The sequence below is a fragment of the Solenopsis invicta genome, chromosome 1 (assembly GCF_016802725.1).
Source record: "Solenopsis invicta isolate M01_SB chromosome 1, UNIL_Sinv_3.0, whole genome shotgun sequence".
NCBI classification, from domain to species: Eukaryota; Metazoa; Arthropoda; class Insecta; order Hymenoptera; family Formicidae; genus Solenopsis; species Solenopsis invicta.
In genome coordinates, this window is record NC_052664.1 from 14,425,739 (window position 1) to 14,449,833 (window position 24,095).

At 31.3% G+C, this 24,095-nt stretch overlaps 1 protein-coding gene across 1 annotated transcript in view; it reads right to left on the reverse strand.

The window, feature by feature from the left end:
* Positions 1–556: 556 nt before the first annotated feature.
* The window catches only part of LOC105194323 (paired mesoderm homeobox protein 2A), a 33,472-nt gene continuing 9,933 nt past the window's right edge, over positions 557–24,095 (reverse strand). Inside the window, 1 exon segment of the mRNA XM_011159183.3 lies at positions 557–4,094. Coding sequence (XP_011157485.2) covers positions 3,708–4,094 — 387 coding nt within the window. The 3' untranslated portion in view covers positions 557–3,707.

Below are 24,095 nucleotides of genomic sequence, written 5' to 3' on the forward strand. Positions count from 1 at the left end.
TAATGCGCGTCTTTCGCGGAGATGGGCGAAAGCGCGGCTCGCTACGCGCCAGTAATACGCAGTTTTGTAAAAGTGCTTCGTTAAAAAATCACATTCGTTATCGAACTGGGATATGGATTGCCTCGGGACACGATAAAAATTTTCGCACGCTATTGCCATTAACTTTTAGAGGACCTTTACATCTCTGCAAAATAGACTTTTTTTTTTAATAATTTCAGAAGTTTTAATAATTAATGGCGAGTTCTCTTGTTTCTCAAATATAGGACATCAATTTCTTCTAATTAACGTTTTAATACGTTGTATTGAACTATTGTATTGAAATGCAAACAATTATCTTTATAAAGAATTGCAAAAAATATTGTAACGAGTGTAACAATTTCAAGTATGTCTAGCTTAACTACAATTATCAGTAATAGCATATTACTTATTTATATTTTAATGATATAGCTGAGAGAAATGTGTCCAATCGTTAGCCCTCTGAAAGTTAAGGATTTGACGAGACTTGTGAAAGAAAAAAAAAAATATTTTCAGGTGAACTATACATACCTTCGTTATACATACCTTCGTCTTAACTAATGTACATTTATACATCTCACTATAAAATAGATTCAGTCGTAATCGATAAACTATACATACGCAGAATAATGCGCTCGTTAATGGCGCACGACGAACGAGTCAGACCACTGCCGAAATTGTCCATCGTATATTGTGATAAGACAGGTACCCTCGCTCTTCTTGGTACGAGACACACAGGACGGTATGTAAGTATTTATCTTAAGGACTTCCTAAGAAGAAATTCCGTCGATCTGCGAATTAACGCGAATCAATCGTCTCGCGCTACAGCGATTCTTGATATAAGACTTTCTTCGTAGAGTTTTGTACACTCTAAATTTACACTTTTTACTGAGAGAGAATTGAAATTAACAAATTGCAATATCATAACTCTGCAACAGAAGTTTTATAACAAAATAGAATATATAAAATAGATATAAAATTAATAATCAATTGAAGTGACAACTTAATATTCTCAGATGTAATGATTCAATGGACTCTCAAAATTTTAACAATACAAATAATTGAACAAAACTAATGAAAATACGGCACAGTTGTAAATGCGCAAATTGAAGACTTTCATACTTTATTAAACGTGTAAAGCAAACGTTTCGACCCTCTTTGGAGCGATCTTCAGAGCACTATAACAGAAATCCATAAATTTTGTTCCAATCCAATTAAGTTGAATCGGTATCAGGTTGCCGAATTCGAAGTGGCATCCTTCAGCTGTAAAGTGTACTGACAGAGGAGATAAAATACTTCTTCTGAAGATATATATATATATATATGTAACACTATTAATACTGAAAGCTACATTAATTTTAAACAAAAAATGTTCGTAAAATGATTCACCGAAAAGACTGAGAACGTATAAAGAAGCTTTATATGAATATAAAACAATTCTATAACAATACGCAGCATGAATACGCAATAATACGCAGTAAATGTTCGCAGAAAAAGAACGAGATTACCGTTAGAGTGTCTGAATTTATAGATTTATGGATTTTATAGATTTCTGTTATAGTGCACTAAAGATGATTTTAAAGAAAATCAAAATGCTTGTTTTACATGTTTAATAAAATATGAAAATTTTTATATTTTAATTTGCACATTTATAATTGCACCATATTTTCATTAGCCTTGTTCAATTACTGTATCATGACATTTTAATTGGATTCAAATTTTGACTATTAGTTTTTTATTTTCTTTTATATATCAATATTAATATTCTGAACAAAATTGAAATAAAAAATGCAGATGTTACTATATATATATTTTTTTGTTGAAATGAATATAAAACCTTAATCAGAAATATAATTTAAGAATTAACGCAAAGATACTGTTCTCAGAACATTTTTTTTCTTGTAATTTAGCAAAATAAATTTTTTGAGAGTCACTTTTATTTTGACACCAAGCAAGACTTTCTTTTCCTTTGCTTTCTTTTCCTTTTTTTAATCTATTGATCGCTGCTCTAATTTTTAATCAATTAATTATTCGACAGGTCGCTGGAATCGCGCATTAAATCAGTGCGAAGTACATTCGGTATTTGCATCAAAGATTTTACTGTGGAAATATATGTTTTTCGCTACTTGATACACATAATAAATATCATAAGAGATTTTCGCAATGTAGTCATAATTTTCAGCATTTAAATCAATCCCGAAAAACTAAGTCCGTTAAGTCCAGTAGTAATCGCGTCATTAATAGTATTTTTATCGATACTATTCTACGCTGTGTTTCTCTTGTGTTAATTCTAGATTGGCATTGTCAATGGAAAATAATACGGATGGAAAGCATGTACTGAAAACGAAAATTTAACGTCCCGAGAATTAGAGCGATGCTCTAATAACATTTTCATTGTTTCGGACGAAACTTGTCTTCTTTATCTTATAATTATAATGAAACAAACAAGTAAATAAAGATGACGTAATATATATGGAGTACCTTAAAGATTACATTGAATTTATAATCCCAATAGTTCCATTTAATACTCCAAATAAAAGCTGCATTGAAAGTTATTGGTTCATTAAATTTCCAAGAAAATCATTTATCCACAGTAAATTAAAAATAATATAAAATAAATTTCTAATTTTAAAAAAAGAGAGCTTTTACATTTAATTCTATGATTACATAATATCACGTTTAGATTAATTTCATTGTTTTTTTAATCAAGATATAGTCTTAAAAAATATAGAATTATTTTATCTGCACAATTTGGACATATTAAGCGAAATAATCAAATTTATAATTCTATTTTATTCGTCGGGAACATTAAAGTTGTCGTTTAGAGTAAACGCTGGTACAAAGTCCATTATCTTCGATATCAGTCGGAATGTATTCTGATACGAATTTAAATTGATTTATATTACTTTTCAATTATTTAGGTTAGTAGGTCTCAATTTCAATCTGAATAGTAATATCTTAAAACAGCGTTTCTCCAGTTATGCCTTTTTAAAATTATTTTTTCAATTATTATGTTAAATAATACAGCATACTTGTATCAACAAAAACAATATTTTACATCGTGTAATTGTACGCTACTCCCTTTCCCTCCTCTCGATCCATAAATACGCCAACGTGTAGATTAAAGCAACCGGAAAGAAATCAAGGAAATATATTAGTCAAACGTTTCTACACTTATCACAGGATGCAGAATAAATATAGCACATTCTATAAAATTGCTCAAATATTTGATGTTGAGAATTCACTTCTCCTTTCAAATTTAAGAGACAGTATTTAATTGGCTTCGCAATTTCAGCACAATATTACAATCGAAATTTACTAAATTATATTCATCTCGATTCCTGATTTTTCCATGATTGGCATTTATAACGCTTTGTCTTGGTTAGCGCACAAATTTCGGAATGTATCTCAACAGACGTTACCTCGTAAAGCAAGCTGGCACACCTTTTGCCCGTTCGCCCGACTGCTTAAATGTATCTTTGTCAAAAATATGAGCGGCGCGTCTTACCGGAGTCCTTAAAGATACCGCACGTACGGATGGACGCCGACGAATTTGTATGCCACGAGAAATCGGGGCCCGGAAAATAAACCTGGACGCTCCTTGAACCTGAACGGCGTGTCGTCTCCGTGTTGACGAGCGGGCGGCTCTCTGTATTTACACTCTTCGTCAGGCCGGTGACGGAGGAGACGGTTTAGTAAAGATTCGCGGTTTTCAGCGGCAGCGGATCTAACAGGTAGGGCGGCAGGGCCGCCGAGAAGGGCCTGGGACTGCAAGAGCCCCAGGTACCGCCGCCGCTGCTTCCTCGAATGTTGGGCGAGCCGTCGCCTGCACCATCCGTGTGCTTCACGTTCACCAGGCTCTGGTTGGCGATCGGCTTGATCTCGTTCGACGACAGCACACTGTTCGAGCCGCCGGGTGGCGTCGCTGGACTCCTCGGCGAGCGACCTTCCGCCTTCACGGTGCCGGCCACGGGGCTGGACGCGCCGCTGTCCGCTCCGATGCCACTCTGCGACGTGGACTTCTGCTGGGCCAGTCTCTCCTGTTTGCGAAACTTCGCGCGTCGATTCTGGAACCATACCTGCAACATTGATATCATGTCCAACGGCGTTAGACCTTGTTCTTTTTCTTTTCTCCAACGATTTACATATGTGATTTGTTGAAGCTATGATAGCTTCAATATCCAAATTTATTATTACTCTTTAAATCTCGCAGAGTAAAACGTCACTCTAAAGGAGTGAAAATCGAATTTGCACAATTTTCAAGTGAATTTTTACTTTATGAGATTTAGAGAGATGTATATTTCTTTAAGACATAATTGTACTAATATTTCTTGACCTTTTAGAGATATTTTTCCTTCGTTTATAACTTACAGATAGTGATAATGACAGGTAACGAATACATATTTTATAAAATTAGATTATTGCTATAATTTATACATGAACAAGACGTTTATTAAAAATTCATGTCATGTAGGTATATCTGTATTTCTCTAATAGCAAGTTCTAAGTAGAAGTCAAAATTGTACATGTCAATGCTATGTCTGTAATTAATTTCTCGTGTACACGAAATATTCTCACATTTATACTATTTTAACGTGTACAGATATATCTGTAAAAAGATTATCTATAGTTATCTAGATTATTTATTAGTAAAATGACCATTAAAAGCTGTCTAGCGAAAATGCTCACAAATTTAAATACGATTATGAAAGCCTTATGCAACATTTAAACTTTCATGACTTCCGTTCTATATATGATCAAATTAATCTATTAAAAGAGTTAGAATTAAGAAACTTATTTTAATTTTATATACATGTATTTCTAAAATTGTTTTTCACTCATATCCATCACTATGTAGAGAAAAAATACTGAATGCGTACCGATTGCGTAAATCTCATCAATATTTTGTATTCTTATTTAATATAAGCAACATTTAGTGACAAAAATAAATGAGAAATGAATAATATAGACAAAAACTTAACAAATTTCTTCTTGTTTTATGGATGTTAGTAAATTTAAAAAGGCACAATAATGTTAATTTTTGATCAATGTATGTAGCTGATAATAATGTAATTATACAATTTTATATTAAGTTTTTATATTTTCATAAAAGAAGATTTATTATAAAATATATTTTACACTTGTATGTGTATTGCAATTATTATAAAGATAAAATCATTATTTTTAACATCTATTAAGTTTCCTAAATCATATCACTGCAAATTTTATCACATAAATGATATTAATATACGACTGATAAGTGGCAATAGCAATAATTACCATAAGTAAAAACATGTTAATTGCAAAAATATTTTAACAAAATTTATTTTAGTTATTCGGCATTTTCTTCTTATTATTGTTATTTATTAATATATTTATTAACCATTAAATATTTGGTTCTATTTTTTTTCTTGATAAATTAATGAAATAATGTAATGATTCTTTATATTTTCATTTGTTTTATTTTCAATTTACAAAGTCGATACTTTCAAAAGCGATTTAGGAGATCTACAAGTACGATAAAGATGATTGATTATTTAAACCGTACCTTTTACATCATATTACTAACAATAAAGTACTGTAATAGATTAATTTGTTATTAGTAAAAAATTAAGCATTGTATTAATAGAAACATAAAACATCAAGCCATAATTTTTAACATTCAATTGCGTGCAAAAGGAGTACAAAAAAGAGAATATAATAAAAAAATTTTAAGTGGAACGTATTTAAGAACTCTCCTTTACACAAGGTGAAATACAATTCTAAATTTCTTGATTTAGTATAAAGTATAACGAATTATGTTAAATTATTTTACTCTGCAGATTATCTAAAAAGCCAAATTTTATTAAATGAACAACGGTATCAATATATTCCTATAAAAGTCTAATGAGTCTAACTCATAAAATTAGTGTACGTAGAGGAAACTAAGAAATAGATCCATGTCTTGTAATCTATTAGAAAAAAAAGTTTATAAACAGATTATTTTTAATACATAATTAATTTCACTAAATTACAATTTTCTAATTTAACAGATTAATTTTATTTTTAACACGGAAGTTATAAAAGTTTAAAGCTGCACAAAAACTTTAAAATCGCTCTCTATAATGGATTTTATGTGTAAATACTATACAAAAACAAGTTGATATTTAATTTAAAATACAGATTTTTTTTTTATCAGAGGTGACAAATCGATATCAAATAATAACTAATTTATTCAGAAATTGAAATGGTTCGAAATTTATATTGAAAATTCAGTCAAGACTTAAGTTGACGATATTTACAAACGACAAATATTACGTTTTTACGTCGCGAAACGAGAAATTGTCGCGCGAGGCGCGTCAGAGGGTTTGGCGCGGCTCGTCAGAGCGAAACGGCGCGGCCGGCCGTTCGGCGCGCTCGTAATTGGCCCTAGCCGGCCAAATGAAATATTTAACGAATAAAATAAACAGACACCTGCGGTGACCTGCATGTTAAAGTAGCGGATTTATTTGCTTTAGCGTTTATCTGACCGGTGGTGCCGCTCATCCACCCTTTTCCCCTTCATCCCCCTATCCCGTCGCTCTGCCCCCACCGCATCCCCGGCTCCCTTACGGTACGGCAAACTCCCCTTCAATCTCCGTCCCTCCTCGTCACTCCCTGAACCGTTCGTTCCTCAACGTGCGCGCACGTGAATCCCACCCCTGGATTTTCCAGGGGCGGCTACGTTTAGGGCTCGTAGAACGTAACTGCTCGAGCTGTCGGTTGTTGGAGCTAGGGGAGACTGCACGGGGGTTAGAAGGGACGCGAGATGGGCGGCGGAGGGTGGCACCGCGGCGACGGCGGCGGCAGCGGCAGCGGCAGCGGGAGGCGACGGCGGGAGCGCAGGACACCATGATGAACGTGATTGCCCTTTCCGGCTGGCAAACACTGGGGCTATTGGATTTTTATCAGCTGCTGCTGCTGCTGCTGCTGCTGCTGCTGCTGCTGCTACCGGTTGTTGTGCGCCGGTTGCGTAACCGGCGTGGCAATTTTTACGTGAAATTCGAATCGTAACTACGCGACGAACACCGTCAACCCCCTCACGCGCTAATTAATCCGAAATTGATTACACCTGGCATCGCGTTTCTTCCGTTGATCTACCGTTGATTGAAAAAAAAGAGAAAAATAGAAGCGAGGTGCAAAATCAAGCCAGGAAGAAGAATCAATTCAGTCTTAAAATTTAAAGCTTTTGAGAAAAATGAGAGATTTTGTCTTTTAAAAATAAAAACACGGTTAATGGAAGATTTTATGCTACGTGAGGGGGTGAAAAATTTATTTGACAAATGGTAGACATATCGATATTTCGTGACGATCGCGTATTTAATAACAATAAATATTTAGTTTCTCAGAGATTTTATCTAAAATTAAAAAATAAAAGCACGTATGCGGAAGATTGGATTTGATTATTATAGCTTATTGTAGCTTTTCCTGTATAAGATTGAATATAAGGAATAAATTCTAGTGTTCACTTTTTTCAAAAGTTGTCTCGCGATTATCACTATACCATATAGTAAATGTGCTGGTCGTGATACGTGCCAATGCTAATAATTCGTATTTGGCCACGGACCAAACCTCGAGCAGACCGTAGCATGTGTGCCGTTGTTTGCCGAAGTGACGACGACGACGAGGCGAATTAGGGTGAGAGAGCGCGTTCACGCGAGCGAGCGCGCGCGCACGCAGCGTTAATGTTAAACAAATATACTGTGCCAAAATAAAGTGCAACAAGGCATATCGACAGATGTCCAGCACCTTCTGGATAAATATTTAATCATCTCTTTATATGGGAACTGTACGGGAATTCTACCCTCCGCTCTTTTCCGATCATGCGCTTCGATACTTGTCCGTGCACACGGATGCGTCTCTTTACTTTGTTTTATTGTTTCAACGTTCTTTCATATGTTTATTAAGTATCTTGTTAATTTTTGAACAGACTTATTTTATATAATACAGTCACGAAATTAATTGTCACAAGACACAAGATATGTATACAAGTTTATTTTATGCTACAGATTCACCAAATATAATTTTTTAGAGATAACACAATTACAAGTGAAAACTCTTGCCCGTGCTGCATTTCCATCAAAAGTATACTTTTGATTTGTAGCATAAAATAAATTTCTAATATCTTATATAGCTGGAAAATTCATGGCATGATTGTATAAAAGATCATGTGGTTTATTTAATATTATTCCTCTACCTTTTACACACATTTTCAGACTAAACTAGAAACAAATAAAGAAGACTCGATGTTTTATTGCAATTATAGTTTTAAAAGTTCGAAAAAACGATTTTATCCAATTTTTCCAATAAATTTATCCGTCGTTGGGAAAGAAATCAAGAAAATTCGTGGAAAAATGGGAAAAATTGGTTTTTCCGTACTTTTAAAACTATAACTACAATTTTATTTAAATACGTTTTTCAATCTGATTATATTAATAACAGAGTGAATAATAAAATTTTTTCAGTTTGAATACAAGTTTGTTTCTGGTCAAAATGTGTATCACTGACAAGAGTTTTCACTTCTAATTGAGTTATCCCTAAAATTAAAATATAATATTTGGAATTATAATATAAAAATTAGAACGCTTATTTAATGTTACAATATAATATTTACTTAATTTAAACATAAAATAATTTCCCAATATCTTGTGTTCGGACAATTTTTTAATTTTGTGATTGTTTGATAAAAACTCTCTATACTCTCGAATTTCGTTTCTTAATTATTTGCATATTTAATGATAAGTTTGAACAATTCTTCAATTTCATTGTTCGTGTTGGATCATGGTTAATAAATAAATCATGCAAAAATGTGACATATTCAATTATATATATAATTTTTATAATCAAATGATGCTGATTTAATATTTAGTATATGTATAATTCAGTATGTTGTATAATTCTCATAAAGTTTTCATCAAACTTCGCGTAATGTTTTTTTTAACTGGGTTAATGTTACAATAATATTAAATATAATTTTAGTATCAGTTAATAATTATACATATCATTTTTTTAAATTAATTTATTATTTACAATTATAATATCAATGAGAAATTCAATTATATTACAAATAATTACATTTCAACATAAAATATTGTATGTAATCAAAAACGGCTTTTACACACTTTTCACTAAATAAAGATTAATTTCTCAAAGCGGCTTCTATCAAAGATCTCTATACATTTACATAATAAATATAACAATTATGAATAGATTCAATAGTATAATATATTAATATTTTATACATTTTACATTCATATATAGTCGTTAATTCACGTGGAACAGAATACTTTTATAGCAGTAGTTATTTTGCTCGATATTGTTTAATCAAGTTATAACTATATCCGATACTGTGTTGATGTCGATGATTAAAGGTAAATATCGAGGCATTAAGAATTCTACAGAAGCACCGCACGATGGTGCAATTTGCGCTACGCTTATCCGTTTGATTCACCCTACGTTTAGGTCTTGTCGTGATTTTCCCTTCTCGAACCAGTTAACCGCGAATTTTGCTTTCTGACCCCGGGCCGATCTAATTTAGTATCGGTAAGATATACTTCGCAATGTGATTAGATCCGCTGATAGAATTTGATATATGCAAAATTTAGAAGTAAAAAGTATAATTTTGTACTAATTCGTAATATATATAAATTATATAATAAAGTATTCATTTTACATTTAAATACGAAGATATCTGAATTTTGATAAAAAGTTGTGAAAAGAATGATATAATCCAATTTTCATTAAAATATTAAATTAATTAAACATTCTGCAGATAAAAAAATGTGCAGAAGTTACTCTCATTAGAATCAAGTACATTAATATAATAAAAGAGATATAGTAGAGAAGATGATATTATAACCTCCCATTTACATTTTGTACAATAACTTTTTAATAACTAGATAAAACAGGCGCACGCTACGCGCGCGCTACAAAGTTTATCATATTACATAATTTCAGACAAATTACAAATTGAACATTACAATATTAACCCTTCAATATCATAATCAACATACGCAATCTCCGCGATGACAGCTGTTCACAAAGTAAGCGCTGAATAAGAACCAATCAGCACATCAGAAAAGCGATAACAATAAATGTCGAGATTTCAATTTTCTATGTAATGCATTTTCAGATTTTTTAGAAACAATATAATATTTTATATTAAAAACTTAACGATTACATTCATCAATGTGTTATTTAATTGATTCTAGACTTAAAGTTATGAAATATTTATTATCTCTGATATTTATGAAAATGTGACAACATTGTACAATCGTCAAAGAGAAACAGAGATGGTAATGGTCTTCCCACAAAAATGGATGTAAAGTTGGTTTTATTTAAAAAAAAAACAGTATTTTGTTAAAAAATTCTATGTTTATTCAAAATGTAGAGAAAATATTATAGAATATATGCAAATGAATGTACGTACATATACATATAATTTCTGTCATATATAGACTGCAGTACTGAAAATTTGTCACACATGTAATTTAATCTATGGATTAGCAATAAAATTACAATCAATTTATCGAATAATTGCTTTGAAAACGTTGAAAAAGATGTCGTTGAGGCGTATTAGATCTATTGAGACGTTAGCATGATTAAGGGATTGCATTAGCAAAATCCCATGATATTGTACATCGTTGTACTGTCCTATGATATGATTTAACTTTGCATAACTTGAAATATGAACAGCCAAGTAAAATGTTAAATACAGATAAATAACAAAAAAACGTTCCTCAGTCAAAAATGACCTATCCAATTAATGTTAAAACGATGTGTTTGATGAGTTTGAATTAATTCGACATCAATTTCATCATCGTGGGTCAAGTATACAAATATATATTCATACAATATATATTTATATGATATTGTATAATATATTTTAAGAGTTTTGAAAGAGAAAAAAAAGGGGTAATGCAATACCATTTTGTTTTTTTTTTTAAATAACTTGATAAATATTAACGTGATACAATTCTTATCAATACCAGTTTGTTAGTCATAGAGTTCTACCACTATAAGGTTGTAAAGTCGTAAGAACCGTCTTACGCTTGTAATACAAACGGCTCACGACCACTCTCACTACATGATATAACTTTATATGCTGAATTTATATAGGCATTTTGGTACGCATTAAATTTAATTATATTATTTGAAGGCCATTTTCGAGGCTTTCCAGTTAGACTATAATTTAGAAATTTATATGTAACATACTGCTCAAAATTAACGTAGAAAGTATACATCTACAAAAATCGCTACTACTTGCAAAATTAAAATTCAGCTTTTATAAAAACACAATATACACTAATGATCAATCATCCTACAATTTTTAAATAAACAATAATAAAGTAATTTTAACGGTTGCTTTTAGAATTCAATGCGAATTATACGAGGTATAACGGTATCTTCATCTCACACCTATCTCACGACCCCTGTGTCTCCACTCAAAACTAAAAATATCTTATAACAAATGTCGGCTATTATGTATTGGCATATAAACGCCACTACATAATGACAAGCTACTGAGCGATTCCGACAACCACGATTTCTTATTGCCTTTCTTTTTCGGTGGCCATTTTTAATTCAATTATCTCTCATTCAATAAGCGTTCAGTGATTATAGTTTCTACACTTATATCGTTACACTTATAACATTAGAGAAGTTATAAACATTAGATAAAAAATAATTGTTTGCGCTACTTTTTTATACACCCAGTTCTATGTTATATTGGCATATTATAATGGCAGACTATTAAACAAATGATTCTATAAGTAATTGCTAGATTTTGTCATCTAATAATGGAGATTTTACAAATGGCCATTATATTTACAAGAGTCAAAATACCACTTTTCCTTTTGATGTTATATAAAAATAAGCTTTAAAATTTCTCACATTATTAATCTTTCAGTAATCTTTATTTATTAATTTCCATTAATTTTTTAACGATAAATACATTATTTTAATGGCAAAAGAAGTTTATTAATAAAGTGAAATAATTTGGTTTTATGGTTAAAAAAATGTCAATTTTATAAAAAATATTCTCTCTTCTTCTCCTTCTCTCTCTCTCTCTCTCTCTCTCTCTCTCTCTCTCTCACACATATACACACTTTCTCTTATTTAGTTTTGTGTGTTTAATTAATTCGTAATGGAGTCATTTCGACAATTGTACCAATAAAAGTAAATGTCTCTATGCTACACAGGGCAAACCATAATTAAGACTGAGATGGCAGGCTGATGCGCTTTCACCCTAAACTTATTTCCTTAATTGAAAGTCTGGATCGCTGCAGTCCGCATACAATACGTATAGCAAGAAAAACGATTATATTTAATCTGATTAATTTTGCACATTCTCTCTCTCTCTCTCTCTCTCTCTCTCTCTATGTATCTTTATTTTTATTTTGAATACATATCTACATATTTATTACATGCTTTAATATGTAAGTTCTCTCGTAAAATATCTCGTAAAAATCTGTTTATTTAAATACAAAAAAATATTATTACATTTTAATAAATGTAGCGATAACTAGCGGTGTTAATAACTTTTAATGAAAATTATCAATACTGCTAATTAAAATAATATTTAATAAAAAAAATTATTAATAAACAAAAGTCTAAATTTACTACAAATCTTTAAAATTAAATCGGTCTTTATGGAAAAAGCCAAATCTAAACTTTTTTCTGTCCCTTTCAAAGATAGTAATAACTTCTTTTAATAACATTTCTAATTAAAATAATGCTGCGTTTTTAGATTACAAGTTTACGATAAGCATCGTACTAGTTCGAAAAATGCCATAAAAGAAGTCATGTAGCCGCCTTTTCGACTATAATAATCAAACTGTAATCGTAGAACGACATGAGATTGTTGTCTGGACGCGCGCGAAATGACGTGGCTGCGAGACGTGACGGAATTATTCTTGGCGGCGCGCATTCTGGTCGTTGCTCTTCTCCTCTTTCCCTTGCCGACGTCCTTGATGCGTCGTTCCGCCACGGATGATACCCAGCAGGACAGTTTTTAATCACTGTAAGTGGATCTACATAGAGCTCGCAATTACCGGCGCACACTCTGGCATGGGCCCCTTGTGTATCAGCTCAGCCCCGACACCAGCCGCCAGAGCCCGGGCGAATGTTTTCCCCATTTCATCCCTCCGTGCCACCAACTGCAGCAACCCCTCGACTCCCGGAATCGTCTCTTGTTCCCAGCCCTACATCCCCCTTGGTTCATCTTTTCTATCTCATTCTCTCATTCTCTCCCTCCGTTGCTATCCCTTAGACATCGCATTCTTCTTCCTCTTGCAGTCGCTTCTCATTCTAAGTATTCATTTTTCTTTTATACCTCTCTTTTCTTTTTTTCTCACTACCTTAAAGTCTCGGTATGTCTCCCTTTCTCGTTTTTCTTTTTTTTCTATTATCCTTAAAGCCGTCTTTCTTCCAATCTTGTTTTTACCTGCATCCCTTGGATTTCACATCTCTTTCTATCTTTTTTAAGATCCTCTCTTGTTTCTTCCGCTCACTCTTCGTCTTTCGTTTATATTCTTCTCTTTCCATCATTCGATTTCTCCCCTTTTTCCGCTTCCTTCTTTTTCGACTTCTGCTCCTTACTCCGGACTCTCTCGTCCCTTCGAGAACAAACCCTTAATCGTGAGTGTGCTTGTCTCTGTCCTTCATTCCCGCAAGACATAGGGGGACGCCTTGTTTCACTTGACAGCGGTGTTTCCCTCCGAGGGAAGGAAATTCACGTTGATTTTTCGACTGCGCCGGTCGTACTCCCGAGATCTCGAGATTGCCTTGTCCGACTTTTAGACTTCATCTCTCGAACAATCATTTTAGATGAGCAAGTCGAAGTTCAAATATCCATCAATTGAACGATGGGAAGATATTTCTATTATCTTGATTTCTATCGTTCATATGTTGATTTTAGATTTTTTTTGTAGTACTATTTGGTTGAATATTTTTGTTAAGACTAGTATGACCATTCTTCTTCTACGTTAAATATTATATTGCGTCCGTTTTGAATTTTACATTTTATACTTGACCCTAGACCGACATTGAACATGGCATACCCAGACGTTTTCAAAGGTTGGCATTCAATTTCAAAGGTTGGTTAATCTACTTGGTAAGTTTGATCACGGTAGAATACTTTTTTTCTTTGAAGAGATCAAAAGACAACTATGCGCGCACGTACAATGAAAGAATATTAGACATTAAGAATAGAAATAAGAATTTTTAAATCACATTCCTCAATAAGCATTAAACATAACGCACAATGGATAAGATGTAAGATGTACATGTGTCTTACAAGACAACATAATTTATTATTGATTTATAGTGTTCATTGAGGTAAGTATTTCTAAAATTCCCATTCCTTATATTTAATAATTTTTCATTGTGCACGGAACCTTAATCAGCAAATAATTTTTAATAAAATAAGAAACAATGAAAGTTTGTACTGCATATGCCATACGTGTATGCCAAATGCATTATTTTGAAAGGCACGATTACGGTATACTTTTCTTTAAATTCAAAGCTTTTAAAACACTAGTTTTTGAAATTCTACTTAAGAAGCCTTTTATTTAAATTGTTCCAACAAATACAAATTTTTAAAAATGATTAAAATTTTTTTCTTTTATTGTAATCTTTTTGTTATTAATAAAAATATATACTTGTTACTGTTATATTTTTTAATGCTTGATATTTTCGTTGGAAAAAAGTTTGTTACAATATATCTGTTTTTGTGAAAATTTTAAAGAATTAAAGTTGATTTGAGTATATCATATAGTATTTGTTTCCATAACAAAAAAATGTTCCGTTCTAGAGTTAATATTATTGTATTTTTATATTTTGTTTTCACATTTTACATTACTATTCGTTTATTTTAATTGTAAGTAGTGAATTTCTAGAATTGATTAATAAATTGATTTTAAGGAACTAATTAAAAAATAAAATTGCCATTGATCTTTTCCTTAAATTTTTAATTTGCTCCAATTTCTTGATTTATAACGTTAGAGGAAAGTCGCCAACACTCGCTCCTAAAGCAGCACCCTCGTATTTCTCGGAAACTAAACATTGCACCGCATTAATACTAATAAAAATATGATCTGTTTAGATAATTAAAGGAACAATAACTCATATTTTATACATTCATGGCTTTTTTCTATATAAAATTGATTAAAAACGAATTCTTAAAAAACAAAAATATTTGCATAAATTTCTCTTGTGAATTTTACAGTTAAAATAAAAATGAGTATATTATTGATAATATATCGTTTTACATGTTTGTAGCTTTCTAAAATTATTTTATTGATATTTTTTTTTACATTTTCATTGTAATGCGATTTGAAACATAAAACGGATCATCGCGCATCGCGTGCTCCGTAAGAATATACAATACAAAATCTTCAACTAGAATGTTGACAGACGTTTCAATATATTTTTTCATATTTTTTTAATACCATAAAGTAACGTCAGTCAAGACAGATCTATTAATAAGGTATCGAAAAAAGTGTATAACATGGGAAGGAGACAATTCTATTCTTTAAATTTTATGTACTTTGTTGTAATAGATAAAAATACATTTTAATACTTAGTTTATCAATTTATTTTCTACTTAATTTCTTTTCTTTAGAGCCGTCTCTGAATTTTGCTATTGCTGTCTAGGATACCAATTTTGGGCTACAATTTTTCAGACGCTCTTTTTGGATTATGTTGCCAAATCGTTAATTACTACAAAATATGAAAAAGTATTATAAACAGCTATACCATTCGAAGGCACTTTCTAGTATGTATTTATATTGTTAAAATTTTATTTTTAACTTTTGTTTAAGAAATATTACTCAAAAACAAAATGGTGTGCCAGTACTGGCGACTTTCCCCTAAATAATCTCACATTTTATTTTATTCGTATGCTATCTCACACACAAGTATTAATCTTGTTATAAATTATTATATATAATAGTCTTATAATGTAAATTATAAAATAAAACTAATTATTGATTAAAAATTTCATAGTATTGTAAAAAGTATTTGCATTTGTAATAGAATTCTATACTATGTTAACATAGAATTTTATTCCATGTTAATGTTGTTTTTTATATTGTGTTTTAAATAGATGCAGATAATAATATTATTTCCAATAATAAACTGCTATTCATAAAACATTGCCATTAGAATTATAAAAGCATTTTGCAATACGCTTATCTCGTATAAAAACATAAAATAATATTAATATGTCTTCAGTTACAAAAACATCTCATTTTTCAGGCACGTATCGACGTATCAAAAGTTTATTCTTTCCGTTTTAATTTCAATCGAACTTTTCTTTAATAGAATTTTAACTACTTTTTTTTACATGCGGATGCCAATCAATTAATGCTATCGACAAATGTCATTCATCCAGGTACAAAATACCGCAGCCGATCTTTCCGAAAGCCCATGTTTTCCGCCCATTTCGCGCATCGATGCATGCCCGCGGGTGAATATTAATCTCGTTAGCGGCGAAAAACACAACTTCAATCGCCTGTCCCATATCGGAACGCTATTGCCGCCTCGCCTCGCTCCCTTCGCAATATTACATCTCGCGCGCTTGACATCCCAATCTAGAGACAGAAAGGGAGAGAAAGAGAGAGAGAGAAAGAGAAAGAGAGAGATCAGGTTTGGGACGTATTATGCACAGCTCCGCTGCTCTACTACGTTAATGGAATTGTAATTCATACTGGATGACATGTGACTCAGAGTAGCGAAACGTGCCGCCACGCGACGGTCGGAATCTCGTAGTCAATGGGACATGCGGTGTTACAATGTATCACAAGATACATAAAGTATCACTCACATAAAGCTTATCTTACAATAATTGTGTAATGCAAAATGTTTAGTTCATTTATAATCTACTTAAATACATCTCGTTCTAAAGGTGTAGATTAATAAATTTTTGTTAAGAGCGCGTAATTTTCAAGTTTGTATAAAATGCAAATTAACAAGTGAGAAATTGCATTCTTGCCAATTATTATTATTATTTTAATAATGCAAGCTTCTAATTCCAAGTGCTAGCAAAACACGTAAATATTAAGGACTGATACATTGATGTCAAGACAATCAAAAGATTGCACAGAAAATTTAAATTTTATTAGTTTAATTATATGTATTAAAGCAAGTCTTACTTCCAAACACATTATTTAAAATATTCAGAAATGTCTTGTTGCTTAGATACTTTCCCTAAAAAAAAAACTCATTTAATTATTGTATTTATAATATTTTTGACACCAGAATATATCTTTCTGTGTTATTCTTTTCTGTATCTTCGTCTTACTAACAATAAGTAATTATATTTTAAACATATAATTTAAAACTCGTTTTTTTATGTAAAAAGCTCAAGCATTTAATTTTTCATATTTTTAAGAAACTACGTTAGACTCACATACGGTGCCACTATTGTATGAACGGGCCTTAAATCGACAGGAACAAATTCCCTACTAATCAGAAACTCGTCGACCCTTTGTGTGCAGCTTGTGTTGTGTGGCATCGGTCCAATCGGGAGGAGATATGGGTCAGCGCTGATTAATCCCGCGCCATGTTCATTGCCGATAAGCGGCGTGGAAGATGGAAACGTGGAGCAGGACCCACAGGTATAATTCAATCGCCGAATGACTCACGACTGTCTGCCTCCTCAAAGACAGATGAGCTGAGAAGATCGCCGATCTTGAGAAATCTTGTATGTCACGCGACCAAAATAAAACGCGGAGGGATTCTTGATTATTTGAACGAGGCGAATATTTTTTAATGAGCAAATGCATATTTTATTAGGAATAAAATTCAACAGACGTTATAGAACTCTAATAATAATATTTCATTGTAATGCCATTGATACGATCGATACATTTAATGATCTTTAGAAACTGAAAGAAGAAAATTATGTAGATGTATGAATAGCATTCATCTATTTTTGTAATCTAATAATTATAATGTGATAATCTAATACGGAATCTATAGAAATAATAAAAATGTTAAACACTTTTTCTTTTTCTAGACTCTATTAAAAATACAGAGAAAAAAAAAATCTGAAAAGATAAGAAACGCGCATTATTAGACTTTCTATTCTTACATTCCTCTCGAATAGAAGAATGAATCTACATAAATTTAATGCAATTGTGAAATGACGATAAAAGGACTGAATGAGAAATTACAATCTATTCTAAAGAATGAGCGTGACGTAATCGTTATGTACTTTTCGAATGGTAATCAGAGGAATTAAATCTACAGGATACTAACTGTCACATCACGGATACAAGTTATTTTTAGTGAAGTGGTTTAGAATATCGCGATCGTTTCTATCGATCAAATTCGTTTCGATGTTCGCTTCTAACGAAACGAGAAAAACTGTGATCAACGAGTGTCAAAACGAGTAACATGTTTTTCAGACGTATTTTCGTTAAAAAATTGTTTCTGACAGTGCGAGTAATAATCTCGACGAAAGACGTCAATTTAGTACATTATTGCATACATGGATCGTGTGCAGAGTTGATTTATCAATATTAGATAATAAAGGATATTAATATCATCAATAAAATATTAGCGCTAATCCGAGCAAATCCCTCAGAACATGGGAAAAATTATTGGCAATAATATTCTATCGTTCTATGTTCGTCTTAGTGTTAACATATTGTATATACTTTTATTATATATATATATATATATATATATGTCTTTTAATCAAATTTTATTTAATATGCTTTAATATGATATAATTTCGATAATTCCTAATAAAATACATTTTTAAAATCGTATAAAATAATTATCGAATTATTTCTTTGAAATATCAAAGAAATATATAAGGAGAGAAATTATAGAACTATTAAATAAGTACAATTTCTCTACATCGAAATCAGTAAAATTTTACTAATTCCAGTGCTATACTTATGATTACATCAATTAATGATATTTATAGTCTTTCAGTAATAATACACTGATTCCTCCCGTTCTCTTTTCTCCTCCTAATTCTCTTGTTATCAAAGACAATGAATAATCACTGATGATCATAATTATAAGTATAGCACTGCAGATTAGTAAATAATATAGTGATTCCAGTTCAGAGAGTTTTTAATTACAATTCAAGATAGATAATAAATAAAAATGTGAATAATAAATGTGTGTGACATACTCCCTAAATTTCGTAACGGTGAAAAATTACTCGAAAAATTGTACTGACTCAATTTTCACTTTGTAGAAGTTTTCATTCTTTAGAAATGTTCACTTTATAACAGTAAATTTTTATTTTTATTAAAGTGACAACTCGAAAAATTGCACAAGCTCAATTTTTGCTTTTTTAGAGCGTCGTTTTATTCCATAAGATTTAAAGAGTACAGTAGCGCTCAAAAATATTCTGCAGCTTGCAAAAATTCTGTATTCAAATGAAAAAATTTTAAAATAAGGAAAATTCATTAGTATATTTGTTAAAAATCATATACGTACCTATACTATTTTTTCTTAATAAAATAAACTCCACATATCTTAAACGTTTGAAGAATAACCATTTCGAAAAACAATTGTTTTCTTGTTTTCTACAAATTACTTTCGAGCGACAGACATTGTAAATGCGAAATTTATTTTCGTTGCTTAGAAATAATAAAGAAATATAAAACAAAGCACTTATTTCTTATTTGTTCTAGTAATATCTCAAAAGCTATGTAAAAATTATTATAGCTTTCGTGTTACATTATGATAACAATAACCAATCAATTTCAATAAAAAAATTGAAAAGTTGCATTTTAATATTGGTTAGCGCGATTGTGTCTCAATATCCTTTTCAATATTCTATGTCACATCCGTCGAAAGTGTCATTTCTACAGAAATCTTTTCGCCGTTTTTGGTACCGCAAACGAGCAGTCGATTTTGCGCGCGACGATCAAGTTATAGCCGCTGCATAATGCAATGGATAGTGTTACAAATTCAATCATCTTTCGGATATTTTTATCGACGTCAGCCGCGCCAACGACGAGAGACGGGATATTTCTATGCGATGTAACACACGCGCGTCGAGAGAATCTCGACTATCAATAGCACGCTTAGTTATGCGCCCCTACCTAACGCTGCCAACTAGAATTCCGATATCCGTTAGAGCCAGGCCTCTGTTGTTGCAACGTAATACGATCCAAAGCGTTTTATCTCTTCTTAAGGTGAGCATAATGCCGCATAATCACGCTCAATCGATTACCGAACATAACTCGCATATTATGTTTGTTTGGCGTTATTCAATAAATGTGAAATTCAATATCTAAATTTCAAGAATTCGCTTGAGAGATAAGAAAAGAATAATAAGCGTTGCTAAACTTAATAAATGTATTAGAATATACTATACAATATAAAACGTATACTTATTGTTAGTAGTTTGCTTTTGATTGCTAATTGCTACTCTCTAAATCTGAATTTGGGTTGGGTGCTATACTTAGAGAAGAAGGTGATATTATGGTCACCCATTTACATTTTACAGAGATGAGAATATGGCCATCTCAAAAATAAATTTAAAAAATTTATTTTGTTTAGAAAACACTCATCTAGATCTAAAGGTCTGATTGGATGAATACAATAATAACAGCGAGCGTTCACTCAACTGGTTGAGTCCGCTAAATATGGCCATATTAGCGTCACTACGTAACGGCGGGCTACTAAACAAATGATTCCATAAGCAATCGTTAGAATTCGTCACCTAATAATAGAGATAAAGGAGTGATCGTAATATCACCTTCTCCTCTATTATAACTGTCATTAATAACTATTCACTGTGTTTTAGTGATTTCAATTAAGAAGAGGTACTCTCACTGATCGGAATCAGTATCATATTATCACTAAAGGACAATGCGTATATCATTGACAGATGTAATTATAACTATAGCACTGAAATTAGCCTATTGCTTTTTAGCGAATAATATACTGGTTCCAATTTAGAAAGTAAATTATTATTGTAATTGACTAAAATTTTGTAGATAAAAATAAACTTAACAATTACAATATATTGATTTTTAATATGCATTGGTATGTTTCATATTTCTTATGTAATTAGTATAAAAGTAAGAAATGGATAAACAGTAGTGAGTGAAAATTGACCGAAGAAAATGTTAAATATAGTAAGGAGAGCTATTTATCGGTCGAGACAAATCTTGTTGCCTAAGTAACTCTTGTTTCCATATGTTTAATATTTTCATTAGTCAATTTTTACTTACTGTTGTTTCTTTACATGTCACCTGGAAAAAATGTTCTTCTAGCAATCTCTGGTCATTGCGATAAATATTATATGCTATAGTGGTCGAGTAAAATGCTCGTCATGGAATGTAAGGAGATATAGTTTTAAATTTTGGTTAGAATAATATTTTTCGAAATAAATTTTAACATGTTCTAAAATGTTTATTACCATCAATATTATTAAAGTACTTATCAATTTAATTTGATATTACATATTCCAGATTCAGTTTACGACTGCGCTTGAAGACCAAGAAAAGTACGGCACATAATTCATGAATTAAAAATTATAAACATTCACCCAAAATTATTATTAGATATTAAAATTCGTCTCGATTCTCTCTGTGTCAATTCTCTTTTCTACGTTTGAAGAAATACATAATTATAAACATAAATCAGTATAAGTTTAGCAAAATAGTTAGCAAACACATTTGAGATTTAAACATGTACTCTGAGAAAAAAATTGCTAATTTAACTAAATTTTTAAATAAGAAATATTATATTTAAATTAAAGACATTTAATTAAATTGAAAAATTTCGTCAATTTAACAATCTTTTCTCAGTGATATTTACGAGTATGTCATTGACAAATTTTCGAAGATGGAGGTAATTTCTAATAATTCGTTATATTATTAAAAACTTAACTATTATGATTAATTGACTATTACGATAAATTCGATTAATATTAAATAATGTCCCTATTTGTTTTATTAATAACATCTCTACTAAATAATTGTATATTTTTTAATTTATTTGTTAATAATTAAGATAAAAGTAAAGCGTAACAGTTAAAATAAGAAAAAACTAACATCAATATTATTACATTATTATTCTAAATCAAAATAACGCGTAAATGATTAAAATGTTCAAAAAGAAGTACATAGTGTTAATGCGTATAATTTACATTTGCTTTTACATACTTACAAATTTAGAACCACTCAACACTTTCTGATATTCGAACAGAAAAGATATTCTAACCATCATTAAACGATAAAGTATCTATGCTTAATACGAGATCGAAAACTGTTTACACTGATTTATTACTATTAGATTGAAACATTTTTCGTTGAGGAAACGTTACATTATATTTGAAGTTAATCATAAGTAAAACTTTAAATAGTAGAATTATATACAAAGATGACAATAGCAGCTGATTACACTACATTACGGATAAGATACGCAGGAGAAGAAATAAAGGCAGATCAGATTTTCAGATTTTCAGAAAGCTCTGTCGAACACATATTCACATAACTTAATTTATACTTGACGCTAAATAAAAGTAGAGAGAGATAAGATAAAGATAATAATAGGAGCTGATTAGGAAGTATCTTAAATGAGATATGAAGAAGGAGAAATAATGGTAGATAATGTTCAAGGAAAAGAGTTAACGGAAACATTCCTGCGTAACTTAATTTATACTTCGCGCTAAGTGAAACTATAGATAGCGAGAGAAAATAGGGGTAGTAATGGCAGCCGATTAGGAAGTATCCTGGAAGCAGGATGTGTAAGAGGGGGGGGGGTGGACAGAGGAAGCCAATGACTCTCGCGATGTGAGAGGGAGGAAATTTTATCGAGCAGCCGCCATCGACGAGATGGAGGGCTGAGAGGGATGGAGGCAGGGGCACAGGGGTTGAATCGGAGGGTTGGAAGACAGCGGGGGTAGGGTAACTCGCAGTAGCGAACGAACGAATCACGAATGAAGGGACGAGGAAACTCTTGAGGGACCGTACGTCCTGTCAGAATGGAGGAGGGCAAAGTCGAGCAGACAAAGGACTTACCCCACCGCGGGAGGATAAACCTCACCAGAGATGGCGGTCGCGCCGCGAACCCGCAAACTACTAGAGTATTAATAGTTATCTCGCGCTTCATTATCACGCGGTCCTCGTTCATGATACGCGAATACGCGAATACGTCCGATGATGCACAACGTAGAACAATCGGCATTTACCTAGATGAAATTACTAACATTTGTAAGAACATCTCCTTCATTTGGATCGTTATTATCTGGTTAAATTGCCGAAAAATAATTTAAAACAAATTAAAAAAAATTTCTGATATACCTTACATATAAAATACAATAAAAATTGTGTAATTATATTACAAATTAAAAAAATATAAACTGAGATAAAAAAAAGAAAAAAATCATAAAAAAAGAAATAAACAGGATTTAATAAATAGAGATACAGATATCTAAAAACGTTAAGAAAGTGTATGTAAATGTTCGTCGAATAGAAAAAGAAACTCGTAAAAATAAAGCATCCAGATTTTATGCTTGATATTGGCATCCCAGAATATTGGTTCCTCCTCTCGCTTCTCAAGATAGATTGTGAATAGCTTTATTTGCTCTTGGAAAGTTCAAAGACCATTGAGAAATATTTTCGGTTCACGATTTTTAAATGGACATCAATATACATATATAATACAATACACATGTATAATACTTTAATATTTGTAATAATGAAATAATCACAAAAATAAATTTTTTCTTTTTTAGCTTTTTCATATCTTACTCCCAATGTCTTGTTAATTACAATCTGTATAGATAACATAAATAAAAAGCAGATCATAGCAATATTAAGACATGATGAAATATATGAGTATATGTTTTGCTTGCCTTAACCTTGGGTAATAAAATTCTATATGTAACTTGGCATCTTCCTAGAGTTGCTTAAAATACAAAGATACTAAAAATACACGAAAAGAAGTTTACAAAAATAAAAATATAAGAAACAAACGTAGAAAAGTGTTCAATCAAAGTATGAATAAATCAAAACCAGATAATAATGAATACTATTATATAATAATATTATGTATGTTATAATAACATAATATTATAT